Here is a 27,687-nt window from a genome sequence, read left to right as displayed (position 1 = left end):
CGGCATTCCCATGACCACATAAGGAACGCATTCGCTTAAACTCAGGACAGGTGGACTTCCAAGTGACTGTCACATTTACAAGAATTAGTTCAGCCAAGTGACTATACTACACACAATTGATAACATCAAACGGCTCGAACTACATCTACCACAACCTGAGGGATCTATGAAACTAACTAGTTCACACCGACTCTTCAAAATGTTATTGTACATTGAGTATTCAGAGAAGCAACATTGCAAAGCTGAAGGTTACCCTTCTGGTCAAGGACGGGCATTCGTCTGTATTACCGGTAATACTTGGTCCGTAAATAACAAAATATGATTATATATATTCATATAAATATGCGCATATTAATGTAAACACATAATATGTTATGTTGAGACCATGATTTTTGTCTTACTTCCTTTCAAGTGTCATTATAATGACAATATTATAATATTGTCCGGGCTAGTCTCCGTTCATCCAATTAATCTACATTCCTACCTGGTTTTTTGGAATTTGTATTCACTGAATGCAAATGAACCTTTAATTATGTTATGTGGTTATGCATACAAATAACAGGACGACTAAGATCTGTTGGGGCCTTTTCACTGAATTTCAAGGGAATTTGCCAAACTTTTCAATCACCAAATAACTCGGTAACTAAGTTCAGATGCCATAAAACTGTGGTCGCTATAATAAATAGTTCCTTAGCTGTAAGGTAACTGATTTAGTCTTTTCAGCTAATTAGATATGTATCATAGAATATATTTTGCCAAATAGTACTATTTGGAACGTTCTCTAAATTTTGGTCTTTATCTAATAAACTCTTAAAAGCACTAAAAGTTTAAATGCAGGATAATGACAATTAAGTGTAGTGTTCCTTATTAGATAGTGCTTTCCACAATCTACTGATCAGTGTTGCAGTTTCTGAGATATGATGTAGTATAGTAGGAGGCCTCTAGAATACCACACTTACTCACCTTCTTACGTCTGTTACTCCTCGTGAAGGAGCATGGGCCGCTCACCAGCATTCTCCATCCAACCCTGTCCTGGGCAATCCTTTCCAGCTCCTTCCAGTTGTTATTCATCCTTTTCATATCTGATTCTATTATCCGACGTAATGTGTTCTTTGGCCTTCCTCTTTTCCGCTTCCCTTCAGGATTCCAAGTTAGGGCTTGTCTCGTGATACAGTTTGGCGATTTGCGTAATGTATGTCCTATCCATTTCCATCGTCTTTTCCTAATTTCCTCTTCAGCTGGAAGTTGGTTTGTTCTCTCCCACAGAAGGCTATTGCTGATGGTATCTGGCCAATGGATGTTGAGTATCTTGCGTAGACAGCTATTTATAAATACTTGTACTTTCTTGATTGTGGTTGTTGTAGTTCTCCAAGTTTCAGCTCCATACAGTAGAACTGCCTTGACGTTCGTATTGAAGATTGTGACTTTGATATTGGTTGAAAGTTGTTTTGAATTCCATATATTCTTCAATTGTAGGAATGCGGCCCTTGCTTTGCCAATCCTCGCCTTTACGTCTTCATCTGAACCTCCTTGTCCATCGACGATGCTTCCTAGGTATGTGAAGGATTCTACATCTTCCAGAGTTTCGCCATCAAGAGTGATTGGATTGCTGTTCTCCGCTTTGAATTTGAGGACCTTGGTTTTCCCTTTGTGTATACTGAGGCCTACTGATGCAGACACTGCTGCTACACTGGCTGTCTTCATCTGCATCTGTTCGTGTGTACGTGATAGAAGAGCTAGGTCATCTGCGAAGTCCAGATCGTCTAATTGGTTTTGAGCTGTCCATTGTATTCCATGTTTTCCTTCGGATGTCGAGGTCTTCATAATCCAGTCGACCACCAGAAGAAAGAGAAAGGGAGAGAGTAAACAGCCTTGTCTGACCCCGGTCCTTACTTGAAATGCATCTGCCAGCTGTCCTCCATGCACGACCTTGCACTGTAGTCCGTCGTATGAGTTCCGGATAATATTGACAATCTTCTCAGGAACTCCGTAGTGTCGAAGAAGTTTCCATAATGTCCTCCTATCTACACTGTCGAATGCCTTTTCATAATCAATGAAGTTGATGTATAGTGACGAGTTCCTTTCAGCTGATTGTTGGACGATGATCCGTAGTGTCGCAATTTGGTCTATGCACGACCGATCCTTACGCAGTCCAGCTTGCTCATCTCGAAGTTGGGCGTCTGCTGCGTCTTTCATGCGGTTCAGCAACACTCTGTTAAAGACCTTCCCTGGTATTGACAGTAATGTAATGCCTTTGTAGTTTTCACATTGGCTCAGATCTCCTTTCTTTGGAATCTTGATGAGGTATCCTTCTTTACAGTCCATCGGCACTTGTTCCTCCTCCCAAATCTTTTTGAATAGAACGTAAAGCATGCTTGTGGTTACTTCGATGTCCGAATTCAGTGCTTCAGCTGGTATGTTGTCGGGTCCCGCTGCTTTCCCGTTCTTGATTTGTCTGACGACCATTCTGATTTCTTCCTTCGTTGGTGGGTTGACGTCTATGGGAAGATCTGTGTGTGCTGCTTCGATGTCCGGTGGATTCATTGGAGCCGGCCTATTCAGGAGTTCCTCGAAGTATTCTACCCATCTGTTTCGCTGTTGTTGAATTTCAGTGATTGGCTTGCCTTCTTTGTCTTTGACCGGCCTCTCTGGTTTACTGTATTTCTCTGATAGTTTCGTCGTTGTATCGTAAAGCTGTTTCATATTTCCTTCTCTAGCAGCTTTTTCCTCCGTCTTTGCTGGTTCCTCCACGTATTTCTTCTTGTCGGCTCTAATGCTCCTCTTCACTTGCTTGTTTGCTTCTATGTATTCAGCTTGTGCTTGGACTTTCTCTGCTCGTGTTCGGTTGTTGTTAATTGCTGCCTTCTTGTTCTTCCTTTTTTTGATCTTGTCTAGAGTTTCTATAGAGATCCACTCCTTATGATGGTGTTTCTTTAGGCCCAGAAACTCTTGACACGTTGAAATTAATGCTTCTTTGATGTCTTTCCAGTTGTCCTCGATAGTAGTTTCTTCTTCCTTCAGTAGATCTTGTAAGGCTTGGAACCTGTTGCTGAGAGCTATCTTGAATTCATTGAGTCTGTCAGTATCTCGAAGGAAGGCCTTATTGAACCTTTGTATTGCTGTTTGTCCAGTTGTCCAGTTCTTTTTTAGCTTCAGTTTTAAATTGGCCACAACTAGGTGGTGATCTGAAGCTACGTCAGCACCTCTCCTGGTTCTCATATCTTCCATTGTCCTTCGGAATTTTTTGTTGATGCAAATATGATCTATCTGGTTCTCTGTAGTGTGGTCCGGTGAGATCTATGTAGCCTTGTGTATACGCTTGTGTGGAAATATTGTGCCCCCTATGACCAATTTGTTGAATGCACATAGATTTGTAAATCTTTCTCCATTTTCGTTTCTCTGTCCCAGCCCATGTCGTCCCATAATATCTTCATATCCGGTGTTGTCTATTCCGACTTTGGCGTTTAGATCTCCCATCAGAACGGTAAGGTCCTTTCTTGGGCACTCTTCTATGATTGATTGCAGCCGCTCATAGAATTGATCTTTAATGTCGTCGTTGCTATCATTGGTGGGTGCATATCATTAGATAGTATTCGTTGTGATCCCCTCCTTCTTTGTTTTGAATGATGCTTTGATGATTCTGGATCCGTGAGATTCCCATCCTACAAGTTCATTTCGTGCTACTTTGGACAGCATTAGAGCGACTCCCTGAGTGTGTGGAGCATTGTCCTCTTCGTGACCGGAGTATAGCAGCATCTCTCCCGTAGCTAGCCTTTTCTGTCCAGCTTGGGTCCCGTGGGTTTCGCTGATTCCCAGTACTGCCAAGTTGTATCTCCTCATTTCCGTTGCTATTTGACTGGTCTTCCCGGTCTCCCACATTGTTCGGACGTTCCATGTACCTATAAAAAATTTTGATGTGGTTGTTAGAAAGGGCATCGGCCTCGTGGCTTCCGAAGGAACTCGGCTTTCACCATGAAGCGTCATAATTCTTCTAAATGAAGACCTCCTAACTCCCAGGGCAGAGTTGAAATGGTTTGAATTATTTTTTCTGGTGAGCGTTTTTTTAGCGAGTTAGTTTTCTACGGGATGGGGACGCTAACCTCATGCCCAACCCTCCTCCTTTATCCGGGCTTGGGACCGGCAGTAACTCTAGAAGAGCTACAGGCGGAGTTTAGAATACCATAGATAACCAGAAAATGTTATCAACATACAAAGTAACTGGTCGTCAGTCTCAGACGTGTCGCTAAATTTAGACTATTTGATCGCATTCCCCTCGATCATTGGTTGGAGACGGTCATTCTACGGACCCCGACAACGTGTCCAAAACCCATTAGTTCCACTTTTTCTTTTTTTTCTCTAGTTCACCGTCAAACCGCTCCTCATGATTGCATATAGGGATAGGTATTAGCTGAGCATACTCAACATATCCGAACTACCTCAGTCGATGAATATTCACCTCACCGGTTGATTTGCACTCTTCTCCTATTTCCCTACGTTCTACCTTGACATTGTTCAATCGGTGGTCACAATATACAAAAGATACAAGTTTACGAAAGTCAAGCAACCTTTCTAAATCTGTGCTGAGATTTTTTCAGACACCAATTCAGAAGGGTTAATGATAAATTAAGTAATAAATGCGTTCGGAAGCTTCATTTCCTCTAGTCAATCTAAACTATGCAACAGGTTGATCTAGGAAAGTAAGCGTGCTTACCAGTATATCACCGTCCTGTCTACTTCTTGCATGAAGTATTTATTGTGATGATGCACAGATAAATACTCCATTGCTGAGGTTTGTTTAATGTTGTGAGATATAGCTGTTTTATTACATTGACGAGAGCAGTAACTGGATAGTATTAATAGTTTAGGAATTTCTGTGACGTGACAAAATATTTTTCCATAGATCATGTTCCTAAATTCCCATCACCACTAAACGATTTACATTTTTAAACAGTCACTCTTATCACTAACATCCTAAATCGTAGAATTAATTCATTGGTAGGTGTTTGTAACTCACGGCACATTTCGTCATCCTCATTTAACAATCATGTCTATCTGCATGAAATGTCAATTATTTTAACATCTCTATATTCCTAAAAATCTTTGTTGTTCGGTCGTATAAATGCACCTAATGTAATATTCAATAATAATGTATGTAAATTACCAGAGCAAAGCTGTTTTAAACGTTATATAAAACCTATCTGACCGAAATTAAAGATCTCCTGGAACCATTGTTGGTTTGTTGTTACAATCAGATAGTCAGTAACTACACATACGATTAAAAATTCATTAGTTTATTGTGGTGAAAGTTGTTTTCAATGCAGTTTATTCCTATTCATGAGGTAAACAACGTTAAGTTTAAGAAAGACAACCTATATATGTTTTTGTTCGCTAACACATTTCGGACATTTTATTCTCAACCTTCATGTAGGGATGTCGAAAATGTCACACAATCCCACTCCTGCTTCTGTTCCAATTGAAAATTCTGCTTTAGATTCTGTTGAAGCAGCTAAAGCTAAACAGAATTCTTTACGTGAACGTTTAGCTGCAAGACGTCAACTTTTAGCTTCTGTTACCCATTCTACTAAAACTTCGTCTTCCGCTTCCTTCCTTACAAATAATAGCAGTACTGGAATTGGTTCAATTAGCAAACCTTTTAATGTTAACCAGTCAACTGTTTCTGTTATCGAGAATGCATTGAAACGAAAACTCGGTGATAATAATATAACGAGTGTGTCGTCTGATACACTTTCAGTCCATTCTCAGTCGAATATAACTTCTTTATCAGGATTATTGAATTCGTCATCTAGTAGCTGTGATCATATTGGAAAATGTCCCTGTCACAAATCGCAAAATGTATCTACTGTCGATTCGAAACAATCAGATCACAGTTGTAATTTACTCGATAAATCATGTAAGTGATTTAGTTGACTTATTATGAGTTTTCCTACTGCAAATAAGATGTATAACTCTGTTACTTTCAGTAGAGTAAGAACAACATTGGTGATAAAAGAATAAATATAAGTCTATTTGTGTCATAGATGTTGTCTGGTCGCTTGTAACTTGAAATATCTTTATTAATTATTTGGAAGGGAAGATTCATACCATGTGTTAGCGGGATATAGACTAGATTAAAGCATGCTCAATGCATGATTGCTTTGGTGCACGCTGATTGGCTAATTCTTATCCAATCAGCACTAGTCGATAGTTTGACAATACTCTAGAATCTTCTTATGGAAAAACTATAAATATACTGACGTTTTCCCTATTGGGCTTCTGACTTGCTTCTTACTTCCATCTAACCTTGTTATTTGGAATATAATCTCTTTCCTGTTCAACCGTGTTCTGATTTGGGGACTTGTCGAGTGAATCGGTATCCGAGAATACTAAGCAATAGGAATAGCTGGGTCATAACCGTAAGAAGAAAGAGATTATAACACCATGTTTACAGGGTAACAAATGTAAACTTATAATTGTTCTACTTAACAAGAAATTGAGAGACAAAATGAATAGAATGCAGTGTTGGCTAGTGCAAGTTGGAGAAAGCTAAGAGCATCCACATGAAGTTGTGACTCGAATTTATAAAGGTATTATATAGTAATAGTTACAAACTACCTGGCTGGAGTTCACCCAACTATCATGAGTGACGATTAGCGTTGTTGGGTGATATAGCTTATAATCGGTTGCAACGTCATGGATGCATTCGCAATTTATCTTCCCTTATGTTTATGCAATGTCAAGTTATTCAGACTAGTGGCCTCGTTACAACTAGATCGATAGAATTCTATCATCACTAGACAAACACGACATTTGTGACTACCACTCCGTTTAAGCTATTAACTTGTATATGACTACGAGCTTTACCATTCCTAACTTTGAGAAGTATACACTATCTCCAAACCTCAAATCGTTCGTAACATTCGAATTTTATGCCCAAATTTTTACACCGTCCTAATGATACCTAAAATAATACTAGTGTAAACCGGCGATCGATACTGTTTTTACTATGGTTAGTGAAATATCACTTGCAGGGAATAACCTGACCAACTAGCTTAGTATAATCTAAATATGGAACATTTATTTCGTCCATAATAATCTGGGTTTATTAAGTGTTTACTAAACTGTTCTTACTGAAAAAAATCGGGCCATATGGTATTGTGGTGTGTGCTACCTATATCGACATAAGTAGTATGTGACGTTAGTCATGATCGAACAGTAAAGAATGGAGACAAAATGCAATTTGTATGGAAATGTAAGAACAATAAAGTCTGAGTCATTTTGAGGCAATTGATGCACATTTTGCAAATTAAGCATTTACTGTATGATTGTTAGATTTTATTAACAAGTCCTGTAATTTAGTGTCAAATACATTCGGTTGTCCCCACTCGTGTTCTGTTCGCTACAGTATCACTGATCACATGATTCTGATGCGTTTTTATGATTCATAATTCCCACTATTTTTCATATCAAGTTTTATTTTATCAACATCCTATGATGAAATAATCTAGACTTCGTTTTCGATAAGTTTTACCCATTTTTCCTCTTTTTTTCAACCAACTGTACCCTCTGTGTTGATCTTAACTAATTACTCGGTTACTTGGATCAGCTGATTTCGAAAAATCAATTCCTAAACAGTCAAGGTAAGTAATACAACTGCCATATTTAACTAGCAAAGTTTTTCTTCGAAAACGTATTTTATTTAAAGACAATATCGGAAACTGGAAATAATGTATAGTTGTTCCATAGTCGATCTAATATATCGTATATTTGAATTTTGTATCACCCATTCTAATTAAGGTAGCTGAACATCGTCATCGGATTCCACATTGGATTTTCGGTCCTACAATGCTTGGTAGAAATAAGATGTTAGCTCTATACATTGCGCAAACTCAATGTGAGCCAGCGATATACGATAGCAACACCCTGAATCGTACTTGTTCCACAATTACTATAATAAAATAAAGATTGACTTTTCGTAAAAGACCTTTTACTGTTTCTATAAAAGTTAAGTTAATAGGACTCATTCGTATGCATAACTCTCTTATTGATTCTGTAATATCTGAAAGAAAATAACGGCAAAGACAAAGTAAACAATAAAAGAGAAGTCAAAGTCATTACCTGAAGTATGGGCAATGGATCTGTAATGAAATTTCGTTGCGCGAAAATAAGAATTTCAATCAATAAATCTTATTTTATTTATTTATTTGGACACCAATATCGGTACATAGGCGCCACATAAGTCACTTGATTTGTGTGTGGGCTATGATATTGCCCGGGTGCACAAACCGAAACAGGTGATTTTCTTAGGGGGCCACACATGGAGCCTTCGACCTAAAGGTCTGATGCACAAGGCAGTGGAGCAACGTCAGGAGATGTATTCCCATGGTAGCCGGTGACCAATAATTGGTTCATACGCCATTTGTTCCTTCATGATCCTGGAACCCATGTGCACCATTGGTTTAGAATCAGGGTTTTCCAACTCCTCTAAGTGGATCCTCCGTGTCCACTAACCAGGTTAAAGTGCTGGACATTAGCCTTTCGTTCACTTAATTTTGTAAACAACACCGGTGCCACGAGAAAGCAGTGAGTAGGACTTCCATGGCAGTGGTTGTATACGTGTGGCCATGTGAGAGTATTTGGAGAGGGAGAGCTGACTTTCCTCACTCTCGGTCGTACCAGGGTATTTGGTGGGCAATCATTAAATCTAAAATACAGTATTTTAATAACATCTGTAAAAGACTGATAAACTAGTATATAAATTTATCTGTTTCACGAAGTTTCATAGTCTACTTGAACCCGATAAATATTGGACTTTAGAGCAGAATATTTGGAAATCCAAGTTTATGCCCACTGATTAGATTTGTATCATACGTTTACTAACCATGCATATAGACATAATTCACTACTAGTCACTGAAGCATAAACAAAGATAATATATAGAATTATGATGAATCAGTGAGTTATATGATCACTGTAGTTCTGTGGATAAAATTTATTAGCTCATGTTATTCTGTACTGAATAAGTAAAACCTCTGTGTTGGCTTGAATACTGTGATTTTCTGATACGAATTATCCACGTGTGACCTTAAAGTCTGAACCATTTTTTCTCCCATTTTAATGACAAATTGCATATATTGCAAATGGGTGATTTTCACAATATGATAATTTAAGTCATTCATTTCTCTGTATTAATTGGCATTTGTCTTTTTATGAAATATTTAACTGGTCATTGGAATATTCTTCTAGTGTACCTTCTTAATTCCATGCTATTTGTTAACAAACAAATTTTTTGGTCACGAATTGACGCCAGTTGGAGAACCATTGAAAATCTGGTAGCATTGAGTAGCTGTTTCATTATAGCTTATAGGTCTGTGATAAGAACCGTTTTCACTCTACAAAAACTGTTTAGGGCGCTTAGCGATGTCGTGCAGTACCAAAAGTCTCATAGGAGTTTACTTCATTGACTCCGTCATCGAAACTACAACCTCTAGGTCTTGTAGTGATTGTATCACAGTTGATCAAATCTTTCGCAGTCTGACTTTAATCATAGTTAAGTAAATCGACAGTTTTCTCTTTCATGTACAATTAATAAATACCCATTATGTTATATAGTTGAACTCATAGTAACAATTACTGCTCATACATGTATATATCTATATATAACACCTCACTGTGTTATGTTCTTGATTAAATCACATGTAAAATTATCATATTGTATTGTAAAACTTAATTTCTTTCATAGCAGTATTCAACAATTGAAAACATCACATCAACACGTAATCCATACATCGGAAACAACGCCAATAGACTGTGAACGGAAATCCAATTTTTCTAATATCAGAAAACAATGTGAAAATAATGAGTCAATATCCGATAGAAATAAACGTCCACCTAATGATAAATGTAATCATTATCAATCTACTATAAAAGAGACTAATCATGAAATAGAATTTGATTTAGAAAATCTGTTGGGTGCTGAAACGATACGTGAAAAAGAAAGTAAACGAATACGTGAAGAAGTTATGGAATTATTAAACAGACAATCGACCAAAGTAATTGTATATTGAATTACTTTTATGTATTCCATATTATTATTTTGCAATTAAAACGTGGCATCATTCCATAAGGTCACTAGCTTCTTGTCTGAGCCATGTTGATATATGCAGAATACTTGGTTGGGGTCCGCGCGTCCATCGTAACCAGTGCTTGGAGACTCTGGGTGACATTGGCTCATAATGGATTACAGTGGCGTAGGTGTATACACTTTATCTTCCCTTAAACCATGAGATTAAAATTGCTTTATACCTTTCACTCTACGAACTAAGTGTTTCTCCTTGTATCATATTGTTATGACTGTGAAAATAATGCTGGGGATTAAGGGTAGGGAATTATTGATCGGACCAAAGACGCACAAACACGTAGAACAACCTAGGGTTCTGATTGGTCTCGCTTCCCTGTCTAGCCCAGTTAGTTGAGTCCAGAACACAAGTCACAGCCTCGGAGATATTTCAAACATACTTTGTTTATATACCAGTCAAGCAGACCACATCGTACGATAAAATAGAAAATAACATTTTACCATATTAACCAGCAGGAAAAGGACACGTGAAATAAGTACTGACCAATAAGTAAATAGTACCATCTCCAAGTCCAAGAATAGCATTAAACTTAATAGAATAATTTCTGGGATATTTTCCTGAATATCCCAACACATATCTTATATGAAATCTGTTTTTACTATCATTAAAGTAATAGCTTCTATGAATTTAGTGTTGATCTTGTTGTGCTACTGTGGTATGGCAACTTAGACCGATGCATATTTGTACCTAGTCCTACGTTGTAGCCGACTGAATAAGAGATTAATTGACAAGTTTATAGAAACTTCTAATCTCTTCTTTATGAATGTATATTGCTTATCTGGGTAGGATTGTTATCTTCTGCCATTCAGTTCATCTACAAGACAGAAGCTTTGCTTCAACATTCCAACCATTTGCTTTTTATCTCTTGATGGGCTAAACATTGTAATTAATTCACTCGTTTTAAATTTTTTTAAACTGGATAGTTACGATTACTAATTGTATGCATTCAAGGGTCACTATAAGAAGAATTACAAATTATCTTGAAGTTAAATAATGGACATTTCAAATAGAAATACTGTTATTTTTGCCATACTTTCGTGTTTATCTATCCTCTGAAAAAAACGAGATAAATGTATTCTAATTCAAGTACTCTGCTTGATCAATTAAAAAAGAGTTATTGTAGATGAACTGATGGAATATATTGACTTAAAAACATTTACGAAATCTGTCATTGAATAATTACACTGCGATGGATAAACAAACAGAGAAATCATCAATATAGAGCGTGAAACAGATGTTCATTGGCGTAGATTCCTATACCTAATTAACACCACAACGTAAAAGTAACAAAAGACATCAAAATAGTGTAGGAATTATGGAAGAAAACACTAAACCGTAGAAATATAGAGAAGATAGAATGGAAAAGTATTCGTGAAGGAAAATTGGAATTCAGCATCAAGAAGATGAATAGTGAGTGTGTCTGTGCCACTGCGAACTATTCTGAGCTATATCACCCAAGGTCTCTAACTACTGATCTCTCCAAAGAATTGAGCGTTTGTCACTGTGTATAAGAATCAAAAGTATCTCAATTGAGCTATTCGTGGTAAAATATAGACAGCTGGTTTAAACTCATGGTTGAATGTTGTTTGTACTAACGACTGCTTTGAACTTATGAACCAATATTTGAGGGTCCATTGTTTCAACTGATGGAGTATTGTTCTCAAGAACATCGGAATTATAAACCTAAACGTGGTTCAGTGTTTAAGATATTCGACTTTCAGCCACTGAGTTTCAGGTTCGAATTCCATACATCTACTTCAGTTTAACCAACCATGCGGTATCACTTTCTCACACTTAGAGTGTAGCCAAAAGTCGATTGTACAGATCTGTACTTCGAAAAGTGAGTTGGTCTTAATAACAATAATAATAACTTCAGGGATATAGCACATTAGATTACAGTGTATCAATGAACTCAATGTACCTTTAGTTCTGACATTGACCAAAGCTAAAACCACTCAAACTAATACAGTAAAACGATTCAAAATTGTTTGATATATGTAAAAAAAAGTGCGATTTCACTGACTGATGTCTTATAGATGTCCCTTTAAAAATGAACTTCTCACAAAATATTCGTTTGTCTATCTTGAAACTATAGTTGGGTGGATAGATCGATGCTCTGTTTTGTTTATTAAGTGCGTGTATCCGTCAATTTTATACTGTTTTGTTAGGACGGAAGATTACAAGTTTTTTCGTCCACGATCCTACACTGGACACTTGGTCACTCTATACCAAATAATAGATTATTAAAGATTCAGAATCAAACACTAAACTGGTCTCTCAGTCAATAGACCGAGAACATCATATGATACGCTCTCATTCAACCAATTTATAACCAGTGTTGGACGAATATAGATTAAAATACACAAATCTATCTGTCTGCTCTTCCTACTCAACCATTTCTCATCCTCATAGGACACATCACTTTTGTGGTTGTAACTCTTACCTTTGCCCCTTTTAACGTTACAATATGTATACTTCCCATGTATAACAGCTTTCTGGAATGATATATATGTAAAGTATATCTTTTTTCTATCTCCAAATATTCTTTACAGGAAAGATTCCTAACCGAACGTTTCCGAACTCAAGGAGGTATGTGTTTATGTATATTTAAATTAAAATGCATCCATTTAATTCATCAAATACATAATAAAAACATGTTAATTAGTTAGCATATTTGACTAAAAAATCATATCACGATATTGTTGAGATGAGACAATATTTTTTAATGTTGAGTTATTTGACTAATTGCTACAGACGTTGAATAGTTCTTGACTAGATCTTGTGAATAGTCGGTTGGTGTGAACTGTTCTGTAATAAGAGCAAATTATTACGATAGAAATGCTCAGTTCACTTTCACTTTTCACCTATCCTTCAACCGATATCACTTCATTATGTAGGTGAGATACTTCACTTATTGGTTCCATGTGTTTTATTCGTTACAGATTGGTCTCAGTTGATGCACCGTTGACAGCCAAGGAGAATTGGACAGTTGTTTCGCCACAGTATGAGGCTACTTAGCACTGCACACATGTGACCCCAACAAAGACCGAATTCATGACTTTCAGGTCTCGTTGCCAATGCTTAGTCAGTAAAACCATCGGGCCAACCGTCCAGTGCTTCTTGATTTTCATTAATACCTCAACTGAGGTCAATCTGTGACCAGTATATTTTACAAATCAAATCAATCTCCACAAGATCTTTTTACTAAACTCTATTGCTTTTACTATTTTCTATACCATTATATAGAATGGGTGCTTCTCAGTGAATCTCTTTACAGTTTATAAAACTCACAGATGTAACTACAGAGATATTTGGGATCTGCCGAGAATTCCTCGTTAGGGTCTTCAGAAGTCAGGATATATATGCGGACATTTCGTCCAATCAGCATACGCCACGAAAATGTTTAGTAGATGGACAGATTGTCACACTTTGATTGACTTCTTACTCTGGTACTTAAATTAGCATGCTTCCGGAGGTCAAAGGTTACTGATAAATCTATAAGTGCTGTTGTTTTCTGTACATCAATGAGCCCTGGACTTTTTGTTACTTTGCTCCTTTTTCCTACCGTTCAGATCTCTAGTGTGGGAGAATTCTCGCAAACTAGAAACCAGCTATGAAGTGAGTATCAAGCGTTCGAATTAGCAACAGACCTGTCAAAATATTTATTGCTTAGAATTCTCAAACCACTACCGAGTACTATATGGAATCTTTAGAAAACTAATTATTTGAATAGTTGTCTACTATAACCCTTTGCCTTCCTTAAAATTCCACCTGTTGTGATCTGATATCATCTGTCTTATTCCTGACATGGTGTGATCCTATCGGTCACGACTTTCCCCTTTAAACTTCCCTAACTTACTCACCAGTGAACACACCTCAATTGTCATAGATAGAGATTTAAGGATCGTAGATTCGAATGTCCACTGCTGAAGATTACCAAGAAAGATCGAAAGATTTAGAACAGGAATCAAATTAAATCACTTTCAGGAAATAATTTCCAGTGATCACATAATTAAAAAAAGTGACTGGTGAATACAAACCACTGAATAATCATCATGTTCCAGTATTGAGAATTCGGTGGATAGTTTGTTCATCGTATTGATTACATATTATGTTTGATTTATTTATTGATATTGTTTTTTTCTAAATTATCATTTACCGAGACATATACATATTAATTTTAGGCAGTCAAGTACAACAGTTTTGTTCTTATGGTACCCGTACTGAATGCTCAAAAGTTAAATCACGAACTGGTGATAAGAAACGGTGTAATAAACTTCATTTCCGTAAAATTATACACCCACATACGGATGGTAAGTACATATGTTATAATTATGTATAAGGTCGGCGAAACTAAAACGTAGAATCATTTCATGTAGCCACTGTATAATGCCAACGTCCTAGTTTGGATTCTTGTAATTATCATGATTAATGATTGGAGACGTTGTATGAAATTACTAAAAATTGGTCACAGTGACGTAAATACATTCACTCTTTCTTTTCATTTATGTCTTCAGTCCTAGTATTCATTCATTTATATCCTCTCATTCCAATTTCCCAAACTGCTTTTAATAATATGACTAGTCTTGCTATCGTATTAATGTAGTACACCTGAGAGTGAAAAGAATATTTGAAACCGTCCGTTAAATCACCTACCATGCAGTTCGAATAGAACAAAAATAAAAAAAAATAGGAATGTTACATAACTCAGAAGCCTAACTATCTAACGGACACAACTGTGTCATTGTGATCAATTTTTCATTAAGTCGCCCAACGTATCTAATCATTATATGCGACTATAGTGCAGTTACCCCTCCTTCCAACTAGGATGTTAGGGGTTTCAGACATTTTCTCTGGCTAGCGTTTTCTAGCGAGTTAGTTTTCTACGGGATGGGGTCTCTAACCCTATGCCCAAGCCTCCTCTTTTACTCGGGTTTGGGATCGGCAGTAAATCTAGAGGAGCTACAGGCGGAGTTGGTTTCAGACATGCCCTCGATAATTACCAGTTCATGATTTCACCCTAAATTTTCTGTGATACAGTCTGAAACCACCTAAATGAATTTGTAAGTTCACTTAAAGTCTTATTTTTCTAATTTCAGAATCTCTTGGAGACTGTTCATTCTTGAATACTTGTTTTCATGTTGACACGTGTAAAGTAAGTATAAAGTAGTATACCATGATATTTATTTGTTTTCTGCTTTTAGTTATTAAGTTATAGGTTTGAACCCGTCTCATGTTCGTTTTTGGCTAATTAATTAGTAGTAGTATTCCTAGCCCTTACACAATTAGTATGACTCAAAGCTGAGTACATAAACGTGTACAGGATAATTGTGCTACTTCTAATGATATGTAGTCAAATAGCTTTGCATAAATATTGTAAAAGCCGCATCGTCTGCTGTTAATTTCCTAGTTCAACTGTCTCCGTATTTATCATTCCAATCAATTTATGCCCAGATATACATATGAAGCAGTCAACATCGTGAGCAATACTAATAGCTACACTGTTACTACAAAATCGAAGAAAAATTTGTCATGAATCTTTGTACTTTTTTTTTAATAACGTAAGAAAACTTCATATTATCTAATTCATTTATATTGGTTGCTGGAATGTTCCCATTGATGTTTAGTACGGCAATTAATCAATCGCTTGAAGCATCCTGTGCGCATTACCTTGATATCGCCATTAACTCACAAGCGTTATAAGTGTACATGAGTGATGGCTGACATTAAAATCCATGATGTGTGTTTCGTCCTATTTATTGTTCGTCAGCTGAATTTGCCTACAATCGGAAGTAAGTCAATGAAAAAGTCCAGTGAAATGTTGAATGTTAACGGTTCGAATACTGTTAAATTTGATTGGTATCCAATTCATTAAGATTTGGTTGAATGCGAATGTTTATGATTACTTTTCTGCATTTGGAATCCGTGTTGTATTAGATGGTGCCCGAAATATAATACACACCAACCCCTCCAACTGACTCTTTGAGTGCAAATATGAGAGTGGATGATAAAGTTTATTGAACTACCGAATAAAAGTACTCATATATATATATATATATATATATATATATATATATATAATCATTTCTGATTGGTTTACCATATCAATCTGCTAATTCAATCGCTAGCTTATGTAATAAACAATACATTGTGTACATTCCTATGCAAATTTTTTGATTGAGATCATGAACCGATTGATGTTAGACCCCTATTGAAAATCTGAAAGCACTGGACGGCCTTTTCGTCCCATTGTAGGGCTCTTCAGCAGTGAGCATCCACACAATAGAACGAAACGGCCGTCCAGTGCTTCCAGGTTTTCAATGATGGTCTAACATCAATAGGTTCATGATCTCGATCAAAATGTAATATTCTCCACAACCCCTAAACTATGCAAATTTATTTTTGTCTTAACAATTAAAAAACACGACTGATAAATAAATGTATGCTGTTCTTAGTCGTATCATTTTGATAATTACTCTTATCTACCTTCCGTTTCTATGTGCGTATGACCACTTGTGTACATCTGCGTGACCATTATTCGACTATATAAACTCAGGCAGTAATTTAAAGAGGGATTCAACTAATGTATTAAATCCACACAAATACCTACACATTATACAATTGATCAATATAGCAATTCGCGGAGCACAATTATTGATCGCCACATCAATCCATTCATCACACTCCATACACTATATAGGATTCTCACTTCTCACTATTGTTTGTTCTTCGTACACGTGATCTTTTTAATATATTCGTCTAAAATATACATACCTTTCTAAAACATTTCGTATCCAATAAATCTGTTAGAAAACAGAATAAGTCTAAGGATATATATACGAAATTTTAACGTGAATTCAATAATCGAGATTATAAATAAACAGTGGGAAATGAGGTGGTACTTGTAACTAACACTCTCCATTCTTAAATGATCAATTCTTCTAATTCTCACATAAGTCACCCTACTTATTATCATTGATTTTTTAAATTTTCTTTGTTATTTTAGTATGTTCATTACACAATAGATTATACAGATAGTGTTAATCAACAATTAGATGGTGGTGTTACTACTCGGAATGTGTTAAATAATAAGAAAAATAATCAAAATGGTAATAGTTCTACAACAAATACAATGTCTTCGTCATCATTATCAGTATCATCGTCACAAATCAACACATCTTCAATAGATTCAATTGATGACGGTGTCAGTGGCGGTGGTGCTGTAAAAGACAATGGAACATCACTAATTTTATATCCACCTCAGGTAACGTTATATATATATATATCATTTATTTATTTATTCGAAGACATAATTATTGGTATAAAGGTGCACCATACACAACAAGAAAATGTGGTTGTGAAGAGATAGAGGAAGGAAAGTGAGTATAATAAATAAACATAATAATAGATGAATAAAAACTAGTGAATGCGAGTAGCAAATAATGATAGAACCAGTTCACTTGAGAAAAATATACAGCCAGAAAGGATTCTTTCAGTTCAAGAACTTACTCTCACTTTTACAAAGTAAAATCCCTAGTTATGTCTCAAGCTATTGTGTTGAACTATCTTTAGGATCTCAGTTAGGGAGTAGTGAAAAAACAACAGATTTAAATCCTGTATAGCTTTCTTTCGCACCCCGGCTCTATGTCATAAACCACTTTTTCCAATCAGCTCAGGCGTTGTCAAATAATGTACGATATGGAATTCATTGGCATGGTATTCGTAATATGTGTCCAAGTCACTAAACTCGGTGTTTTAAGGTGGTAACACTAACTGAATTATCGTTATTGTGCCCAAACGTATGTTGACGGACCTCTGGGTTACTAACATGACGTTGGCATTGAATATCAGCAATCTTTCGGAAACAGTAATCACCGAGCATAAAGAGTTCTCTCAATTCAGAGTGGCTAGGTTTCACAATCATAGAGCAAAACTTGATCGATAGCATTCGATCTGCACTAATAAGGACTAGACAAGCATGACATTGATCACCACCCAGTGATCAGTCAATTGTGAAAACTACTCTCACCCACGCGTTGTTGACCCGACCTTTACAGCCACATTCACATGACGAAGGGACCAAAGATGGCCCAGATTGGCATGAGCTACTATGGCTTTCACCATACATAAATTGGTCTCTTCAGTCACGCCACCACCAGGGCTTGAACCGGGTTAGTGAATATTGAGGGCCTACCTAGGATAATTGAAAACTATAATTCTAAACCTTATCTCCTAAATTCGCCCCACTGCTTTGTCGACTAGGCCTCTAGGTTAAAGGCTCGAGGGCTAAAAAAGCCACCTGATTCGGTCTGGGAGTCCGTGCAGTATCCTAGCCTACATGCAACTATAAAGAAAATTATCAATGTATATAGGTATTTACTGCTCTGTCCAATAAGTCGATGAACTGGACTCATAAATATTTATTCTATAAAACACGAAGTGTTTCAGTCTTATTTCCCTTAAAATCCTTCCAATTTGTGACAACATATTTATCTCACCCATGTTTTCACTGACGAAAACATCCCTGAAGGACTTTCAAAGTTATGTTCTTCATCTGCTTCGCTATTTCATTTTTTATCACTCCCACAATAACTCAATACCGCACCCATATCAACATTTTTCAGTCTGTCAGTCACAACGTACAACTTTTACGTATGTACATCGGTTCAAGTTGCCATACCCTATTCGCACAGAGAGCTGAAATTGTCAGGCCAAGTTTCAGAATATTAGATCTAGCAACAGTATTAGTGGTAATAGGAAAGATTAGATATCAAAGATACAACTCGAAAAGAAAGTATGAATCAGTGAAATAAAACAGTTGTGAGGAATTTAGAATTTGAAGGAAAACAAAGAATAAATGCACATACACCATTGCAAACGATTTTGAATCATGCTATTCAAAGTATATAATCATTGATTACGATAATCACAAGAACCCCAACCAGGTAGTCTATACCTATCAACATGACTAATTTCAATTGCTAGTGACTTCATGGACTGATGCCATGTTTCGGTTTGGTTTTTAGCCTGTAAACATAAGGAACTCACAGGGACTATGTCCGGTGGTAAGTATAAAGGGTAATCAGACGTGACGATCGAATTATCTGTCAGAAACTCGAACGGTTATTGTAGGTTTTACAAGTTCGTTCTCGGAATACCACGGCTACATCCATCGATATCTAAAAACTCTGGTCATATCGGATCCTACAGACACTTGAGAATCTCTACTCAAAGGTCAGTTGGTATGTGCTCTTCAAGAAGAAATACGTAGTGGACAGTATCCTGGATTTTGCGCAGTCATTAGGCAGGCAGTATATATTTACGGTCTAATCATTAATTTTCAAAGTATGTCAAGTGGGCAATACTTCTAACTACAACTGTTAATCATAGGATCAATATCCAAGTTATTTTGATCAGTCTATTAAAGTTTTCATATCAATTTTTAACTCGCACTATTAAATGTTTCAATAAATTAATCATAACTTGTTTACGACAGCCTCCTTGAATTCCGTAAGTATTAAGAGTTTGGTATATTTTACGGAAGGCTGTTTGATTTCTTAGTAGCTAAATTAGTTGTTTATGTATTATTAAGTTGAGGGTTCGAGCTCCGCCTCATCCAACGCAGTTTAAAGAATAGAATCGTATTGTGGTATGCGTTACTGATGTCGACAGATATAAGTAGTTTGTATCACCAATCGGAAGTGGAATGCCTGGTGGAAGGTTGAGATCAAAGAGGAGAGAACGAGAACAGAGAGTGATTGGTATAGAAATATAGTCTAAGACAATTGATGGATATTTTGCAAATGAAGTATTTATTGTATTGTTCTCAGATTTTACTGAGATTCTGTAATCCTGTATTCAAATACAGCTAGTTGTCCTCACCCGCGTTCTCATTCACTGCAGTATCACTACATAAACAATGTAGGTTAAAGCCATTTACATAAACTTTTACTTGGTAAATGAGTTACTAAGCATGTGTTTTCCTTGAAGCAATGGAATTATTGGAGACCACTGATGTCGCACCTTCAGAGATTCATTCCGTTTGTCCTATTTCGTAAAAAAAACTTAATCATAATATGTTCCTCAGAGGCTAAGAAGAAGTATTAATACAGTAGTGAAATTAAAAAGGAAGTATCGCGTAACGCATGTTAGAGGAACTTGTCCTATTATTATCCGTCCGTTTCAGTTAAAGAAGGGCATTTCTTAGGAAAATACATAATATTTTATCCTCCTTTCATTATTGTCTACTACTGAAGAGGCAGTGGTTATAACTGCTGGTAGAGTGCTTCAGAATGCATATACTGTTGAAAAAGTAATAACTCACTTGATACACAATACTGCGAATAAGATTACTGATTTTCAAGTATTTGCTATCACTTTTCCAGTGGATTAACTGTGATATACGACTGATAAATATGTCAATCCTTGGAAAATTTGCTGTGATTATGGCTGACCCACCATGGGATATACACATGGAACTGCCCTATGGAACAATGTCAGACGATGAGATGAGACGATTAGATATACCTTGTTTACAAGATGATGGTTATATATTCCTATGGGTAACAGGAAGGTCAGTGAATGTTTTTTTCTCATTTAAATTACAACTAGTAAGCCCGATTTTAATGTGCACTAGTGATGTTTTGTTCTATACCAGGAGATCTGAAAATCGTTCTTCCAGATATTTAAGTTCCACTTTTCGGGTTATGTGTTTAAAAAATATTTTTCAGATTGGATAGTTCCACAAAATTATGTGATGTGTGAATCTACTTCGAATGTTACTTAATTTAATTGGTGAACCAATCGTTACATATGCGTATTACTCTACTTATCTTGACATGTGATGCTAATTAGCATAGTAGATTAAAACAACGTTCATAACCATCAAATTAAAGCGTAAGACTAGTTCATGGAATAACTGATTGTTGACTTATACCATATCGAGATATGTGTACTTCCTGTAATTGGAGTTCACATGAGCAATTGTAAGATCTACGTAACTTTCTTTCGGTCTATTTGAGTTTTAGACATATTGCTGCTGTGGTGTGTAGCGTCTTAAACTGTCATATTCCTTAATAAAAACTCTGACACCTTTCTCAACTCTTGCTTCAAAACTCTGTAGTTTGGATGATTACCTTCTAGTTATTTTTTATTTCAAATCACAGAGCTATGGAACTTGGTCGAGAATGCTTACGTTTATGGGGTTATGAACGCGTAGATGAGATTATATGGGTTAAAACTAACCAATTGCAACGTTTAATTCGGACAGGACGTACAGGACATTGGTTAAATCATGGCAAAGAACATTGTTTAGTTGGTGTAAAAGGCAACCCAAAAGTAAGCTGAAAATAAATTTTATCAGTTATTCTTTATTCTATAAGAATGACCATTACTGGTTGGCGTCGACACTCAAACTAGCTGTAGGAAATGAAGTAGTTCAGTGGGTCAACTACTTCACTTATCTTGGAAGTCTCATAAATCCTGGTGGGTTGGTATGTGATGAACTTTCGGTATGGATTCAATAAGCTCAATTAGTTTCTGCTAATTTACATCACTTGTGGTGTAGATGGGACCCCCGTATCCCAACCGTGCAGCAGTACCTCTCTGTTCTACATGACGACAGCGAAATGTGACCTTTAAGAATTAAGGGTATTTGTAAACTATTAGTACTTGATCATAGATCCGTTTAAAGCATTGCCCCCATATGTTGGGACCACCGGAAGAGCAGTGGTTAGGTCAGACGTAGGACATTAAGTAAACGTCACAAATCGACTGAGGTGGTTGTGGTGTGCATTACGTATACCCAATCACCGCCTACTTCGATGTGGTATTTGGTATTGTGGTAAGTTAGAAGGAACTAATGATGGGCGGACCAGAACATATTTGTCCATGAGTGCATTGACTATTGACTGCAGACCATATAGTTAGGGTCCGCATAACCATTGCAACCGACGGTTAGAGATGAGTAACATGTATTAGAATCGGTCGCAGATGCATCCACTATTTGTCTACCGTTAGATACTGAGTTTATATTTTACCTTATACACAAATGGGTTCTTTTTAAATCATGTCTATGTTTGATCTTATCTATTACTACCGTTACTATTTCTACTATTCTCTCACTTGTGTTGATAATTTTCATTTCGCTGCGTTAATGTGATGTGGCGACGTGAACCAATTTACATATGTACCAGGTTGTATGTTACGTCTGACTAACTTTATTTTAGGGGACAATTTTAATTATATTCTTACACCGATATTCGTATTTTTCATAAGGGTGTAAATCGAGGTCTCGACTGTGATATAATTGTCTCTGAAGTTCGTGAAACTAGTCATAAACCTGATGAAATCTACGGTATAATTGAACGATTATCTCCTGGTACGCGCAAGCTCGAATTATTTGGACGTCCTCATAACTTACAGCCTAACTGGTAAGAATCTAAACATTTAATCAGTATATTAACTAAACAAAGTCATCGAGAAAAGCATATATATTAATTTTACTCTGAAACCAGAGAATTAAACTGTGTCAAACATGCAATATGAAGAGTAAATCCATGTTCATTTTTCAGACATGTATATTCTAATTTAGATTTACACTAGAAACATAAATCAAAATGATAAAATAGTATTTATTGAGTTATCTAAAAATATTTTCACTTCCATGAAAAAGTACTTGTTTAACACCAAGATCTAGTTCGCACAACATATGTGACCTTTCAGTATTTTATGTAGTAGCTAGTAGCATATTAAACAAATCAGGCGTAATATGTTATTTCAAGGTAAGAGAGTGTTAATTAGAATACCATCTACATAACAATTGGCCTAACACGACTCATTGTAGGCAAAAAATCTACACAGCGTCGATTTTGTTCTTGTTGTCAGTTACTAGTAAACCAATTAAAATCATATGGATAGTAGTTCATTGTTTGTTTCAAGTTCTTATAAATGCACATATGAAAATTCTGATTCACCAGAAAGTGGTGGTACAACCAGTGAGGCACTATACTTGACTAACCACTCACTAGCGACTAGTGTCATGTCTACCTAGTCATTCTTTCAGCCGTAATCGGATTCTACTAATTAGGTTGCTATGTGATTAATAGTGTGAGCAAATCATCATCACGTTCATTATATTTAGATGTTAGATGGTTGGAGCTAGGTTTCTCACTAGTTTTTCCTCGTCAGCAAGGCGTACTTGCAGTCTCGAGGGGACTGGTGCTCCACCGGAGACCCGGACTTGCATCGTCCGCCGTGATACTCTGGAACACTACTACTTGAATAACTCAGCGGCAAGATCCTAGAATGTAAAGCTGGGTGACGTGAGTTTCAATCACACAGGAAGCATCAGTTGCTTCAAGATTGCAGGCAAGTCATACGGATCAGTGCTAATTAATGCGAAACTTGAGTTCAGGACTTCCTCTTACTACTTAATTAAGGCAATAGAATGTGAAAACTGCATCCTGTTTCCTAAATGTTTGATCCTAAAATGGATCTAGCGTCTGCAGAGGAAACGATGAAACAACCTGCTCTCTGATTCTTACTATCTGCTCACTACTTAATAAATGGTCCACCATAAGATTAACAGTGCTATTCCATACTGTTAGTGTTTTTCACTTTTGTTTTAATCTTTTAACAAAAAAATACCACAGGATCACGCTTGGAAACCAACTGGACGGAACTTATTTGGTTGATCCAGCAGTTGTTGAAAGATTTAAAAAACACTATCCAAATGGTTTGGATATAAAAGTCAAATAAAAACTAGACTACCATGTATTAATTCTGATTTATACATACATCTGTACACTCGATTTATAAATATTGTAAATATTGTAAAAATGTGAAGAATATTACTGTAAAGAAGTTTTCTAATATAGAGAATGTCACTTGCTCAAACTACCGTTTTGATTAGTTGAGTATTTCAACGTAAGGAATCTAACTCGCTAGTTGTGATAACTATGTTTAAACCATTTTGTATCCATGGCATATTTAGTAAATCTTTTGTAGATGGACGTTGTTTTGGATCATAATGCGTACAAGCTTTGTAGATTGCTTCCATTTCAGCACTGGGCGGATTAGTTTCATTCTTGTTAAGAAAATGGGAGATAAACAGGAGAAATGGAATGACAAAATATTTTAGCGAAAATGAGTGTAAACCCCAGTAGGATACAAAAATTTACAGGACAACTATGGCAGAAACGCAACATTCATACATATATATATATTTATTTCAACACATAAATCTGGTACAAGGGGGCACCAGATACATATGCGTCACACAAATCAAATGAGATTTGTGTGAGGGCTGTGATACCGCCCGGGTGTCCAAACGGAGTCAGGATACATATAACTGATAACTGAATGTAAAGGCTAACATGATCTTACTAGCTATTAATATTGATAGCTGAATACTGTCTCGTTAAATGTAATTCAAAAATAATAGCAGTAGTAAAGATTGGGCGTAGAAAATATGATTCAGGAAGACTCATTATTTGACGAGGGATAAAGGAATGAGCATCTGAACCGTTGCTACTAGTTTCAAACCATGTCGCCCGACGTACCCAGTCATTAGTAACGATAACTGCGCAGACAGGAACTAGATAGTCTGCACCTACCTACACTGCTAAATAAGGTTAAATGAAAGAAATCTAGCATACCCAGTATATTTGGAAAGAGATAAAAAGAGCACACCTAACGGTAACATGACTTTCATACCTGTCTGGAGGACTAAATTGGATTTATGTAAAACGACCCGGGGGTGTTTGATTGTACTAGATTGAAGTTTAATATACGTTTGGATAAAAAAATATTAGGAGTGGGTCTCAATATCAATTAACTACCTATCTTAAATATTTCAAAAAGTTACTAACTGCGTACATCTAATAGTTATAAATGAACCTGCAAAGTTTTCTGTACAGAAGTAACAAAAACTTCTAACCTAATTTCAGTGAACGCCCACTCTTCAATTACTCTCCGTTTACTCGTATATCGAATGAGACGTGAACATTGATTTATCAAGCTATGCGAAATTGATGGTACTAAGCATGCCCATCAAAAAAAATAATCTACTTGATTTAAGAAAATCGGTTAGGACCCTTTTATTCAAATGTGGACTGATAATTGGAATATTATTAAGGCACGCTTGATTGTATTACGATCCACTATCATTCATTGTTTAACTTAAGATTTAACAGTAGATAGCGAGGCATTTTTAGTTGAGGTGTACGATGAACTCAAGAGCTGGGAAAACTTTAACTGATTACCGCTAGTTGTTGGAGAGTTATGAATAGCACATAGTGGATAGTTTGTTGCAAAGGATTACAGAAGTTTAGTGTGCTGTATGCGGAAAGCCTTCAGAATATGGATGAAGTTAATTCTGATTACCATTATATTTTAACAAAATATTTTTTGTAAGGAATCGGAAGGCAGATAATGACTCGTTCAATAAGTTTCATCACTGGTCGACAAGCAGTATATAGTGAAAACTACAATAAATAGTGTCTGTAATTACCATTTTACTATTTTATCAACCTTACTGATAATTTGCATGTCGCACTGTGACTAACTGCATCAAATGGATGCTGATAGATTAAAGTTCATTTCGTTCTACAATATATACAAAAAGTGAACAAGTGAGGTGAATTTGCGTAAACAAGATAATTTAACGAAAGCAATGTAACATTTCCAACCTGGATTACGTATAGAAAGTGAGAGAACTGAACTATATACGTTGTGGAGTAAATTGTTCGCCTTTTTAATGGTTAAATCCATACGGTGTGGAATGTAAAAAAGAGATTAACGAGTTAGAAAAACCAGCAACAAAGTAATCAATAACTTATACCTGTTTACAAAAAGCTTCACACTTAATCTAATGAAATTTTAAATTTAACAAGAGCATCTTATATAAACTGCTTATGGGGCCAATGTATGGATAATTTCGTTGGTCGACAACTTACAGGTACGATTCGCATACAATTCATCTTCACATGATTTTACCGATGGAAAGCAGTGGAGATCCCAGTCGACAAATTGTAGTTTTTGTATCAACTGACGACTCCTTGGTACATGGTTGCGCGCCGATTACGAATCATGAATATAGTACGCCCAATTGTGCTCATCTAGTTCTATCTGCCTTAAATAGCACCATTTCGTAAATCTTTAGTACATTAATTCGAATACTTTTAATTAACATACAAATTTATCAGTTTTTATTTTTTAAATCATATGCTTTTGGACGTAATTTCAACTAAAGAGGGTCTATATATTTAGAAAAAAAGAACTTACATAGTGAAGTTGAGGGAAATCTAGCTGGAGCATTTTCTTCAGGAATATAAGAGAAGGAGGACATCCTATATATGGCGGTTGACCAGTGAACATTTCGTACAAAATAAGACCTAAACTGTATATATCTGAAGACCACGAATATCCAGTAAAATCCTGTGCCAATAACTCCGGGCTGTACCATGCTACTGGATGGCTATATGATTCACCTCCTGACGACTCATGCAACCTCCAACCACGCCATGCAACATAAAGGAAGGGCAGATCATTTCGCGCCACAGTACTCCAGGATGGTGGTAGCTGTGCCATACTTCCCAAGCCGCAGAGAACCACACTTAATTTATGAGACTTTGAGTTAGGATCTAACGTTTTTTTGAAAAGTAGATGTTTCGAACATAAACCTCGATGAAGTAAACCACTATTATGCAATTGGTCAAGGCACAATACTACTCGGCCCATAATGGCGCATACCAGTTTTTCGTTCAAACCGCCCTCTTTCTTACAAAGAATATCGTGCACAGAGCCATAATCACTGAGAGGATAATGCAATGTCAGTGAGGTTTTGTCCAAACAAACACTGGAAGGGAGACTCAAGTAAGTGTGGTCCACTGGTGAGTCAGATGTAGGATTATTTTTTATGTGAGTAGACGACAAATTCCGAATCATATTCATAAAATCAAGAAGTGTTGAAAGACTAAATCTATCACAAACATCCAACTGAATTTCTTTTGACCACAATTTTGACTTAAGGTCGATGTGATGCTGGACTGCTGGTTGTATGTCAGTATGCCAGGAACTGACGTTTTCGCTTGACATGTTATCTAAAGACGAAGATCTATTTTAGAATAAGTAAATTTTAGGCATGGCAACTTACATGAAAGCCTCGTCGCATATCATTGCAAATATATTTCAGACGTCAACAGGTTTATGTCTAGTCTATGCGTTATCTTCCTTCAGATGAGCGAAAATTCGAGTTTTAATTTGGAGTTGAAAAATCACAGTGTTCCTGAACTAGTGTATACGAAAACGAGGAAGTAATCCGGAAAACAAATATGCGAGCGGAAATAAAAATCCCGAATTCTGAGGCAGATGAGTCCCAGAACCCTCAAAACTCGCAGCATACACTTACATTGAGTACTATGTACAATCAACAATGATGAGGGATTTGGAAGTGAACGAGGAGCAGCCAGGAGATAGAAAATATCTAACACCTAACAGTCTCAAGGTCGACGAGCGTCCTTCGGATTTGAAGTTGCCGAAGAATTGAAAT

The 27,687-nt window shown here is 36.4% G+C and overlaps 2 protein-coding genes across 5 annotated transcripts; one reads left to right on the top strand and one right to left on the bottom strand.

Annotated features, from left to right (window-relative positions):
• The first annotated feature begins 224 nt into the window (after window positions 1-224).
• Window positions 225-24,032, top strand: METTL3_1 (N6-adenosine-methyltransferase subunit mettl3). 2 transcript variants are annotated; one of them, XM_051217501.1, is made up of 12 exons: window positions 225-300; window positions 5,429-5,911; window positions 7,604-7,637; window positions 9,743-10,049; window positions 12,689-12,725; window positions 14,321-14,449; window positions 15,236-15,291; window positions 17,143-17,400; window positions 20,522-20,709; window positions 21,302-21,473; window positions 22,413-22,567; window positions 23,789-24,032. In XM_051217501.1, the coding sequence occupies exons 2-12, from the start codon at window positions 5,440-5,442 to the stop codon at window positions 23,892-23,894; spliced, it is 1,914 nt and encodes a 637-aa protein (XP_051064915.1). In that variant the 5' UTR covers window positions 225-300; window positions 5,429-5,439; the 3' UTR covers window positions 23,895-24,032. The 2 variants fall into 2 exon arrangements, with proteins under 2 accessions (XP_051064915.1, XP_051064916.1); XM_051217502.1 differs by having other exon boundaries at window positions 9,740-10,049.
• MS3_00009167 (uncharacterized protein) lies at window positions 23,892-27,687 on the bottom strand. Of its 3 annotated transcripts, XM_051217499.1 has the most exons (5): window positions 27,292-27,672; window positions 26,421-27,252; window positions 26,331-26,382; window positions 26,093-26,292; window positions 23,892-24,222 (listed from the first exon to the last, which is right to left on the bottom strand). In XM_051217499.1, exons 1-3 carry the CDS (start codon window positions 27,312-27,314, stop codon window positions 26,338-26,340), a joined length of 900 nt encoding a protein of 299 aa, XP_051064913.1. In that variant the 5' UTR covers window positions 27,315-27,672; the 3' UTR covers window positions 23,892-24,222; window positions 26,093-26,292; window positions 26,331-26,337. The 3 variants fall into 3 exon arrangements, with proteins under 3 accessions (XP_051064913.1, XP_012796691.1, XP_051064914.1); XM_012941237.3 differs by lacking the exons at window positions 26,093-26,292; window positions 26,331-26,382 and having other exon boundaries at window positions 27,292-27,428; window positions 27,547-27,687; XM_051217500.1 differs by lacking the exons at window positions 23,892-24,222; window positions 26,093-26,292 and having other exon boundaries at window positions 26,316-27,655.

This window comes from Schistosoma haematobium, chromosome 5 (genome assembly GCF_000699445.3).
Source record: "Schistosoma haematobium chromosome 5, whole genome shotgun sequence".
Taxonomy (NCBI): Eukaryota; Metazoa; Platyhelminthes; class Trematoda; order Strigeidida; family Schistosomatidae; genus Schistosoma; species Schistosoma haematobium.
Note: the sequence above shows the minus strand (reverse complement) of the source record. Positions and strands in the feature narration are given on the sequence as shown.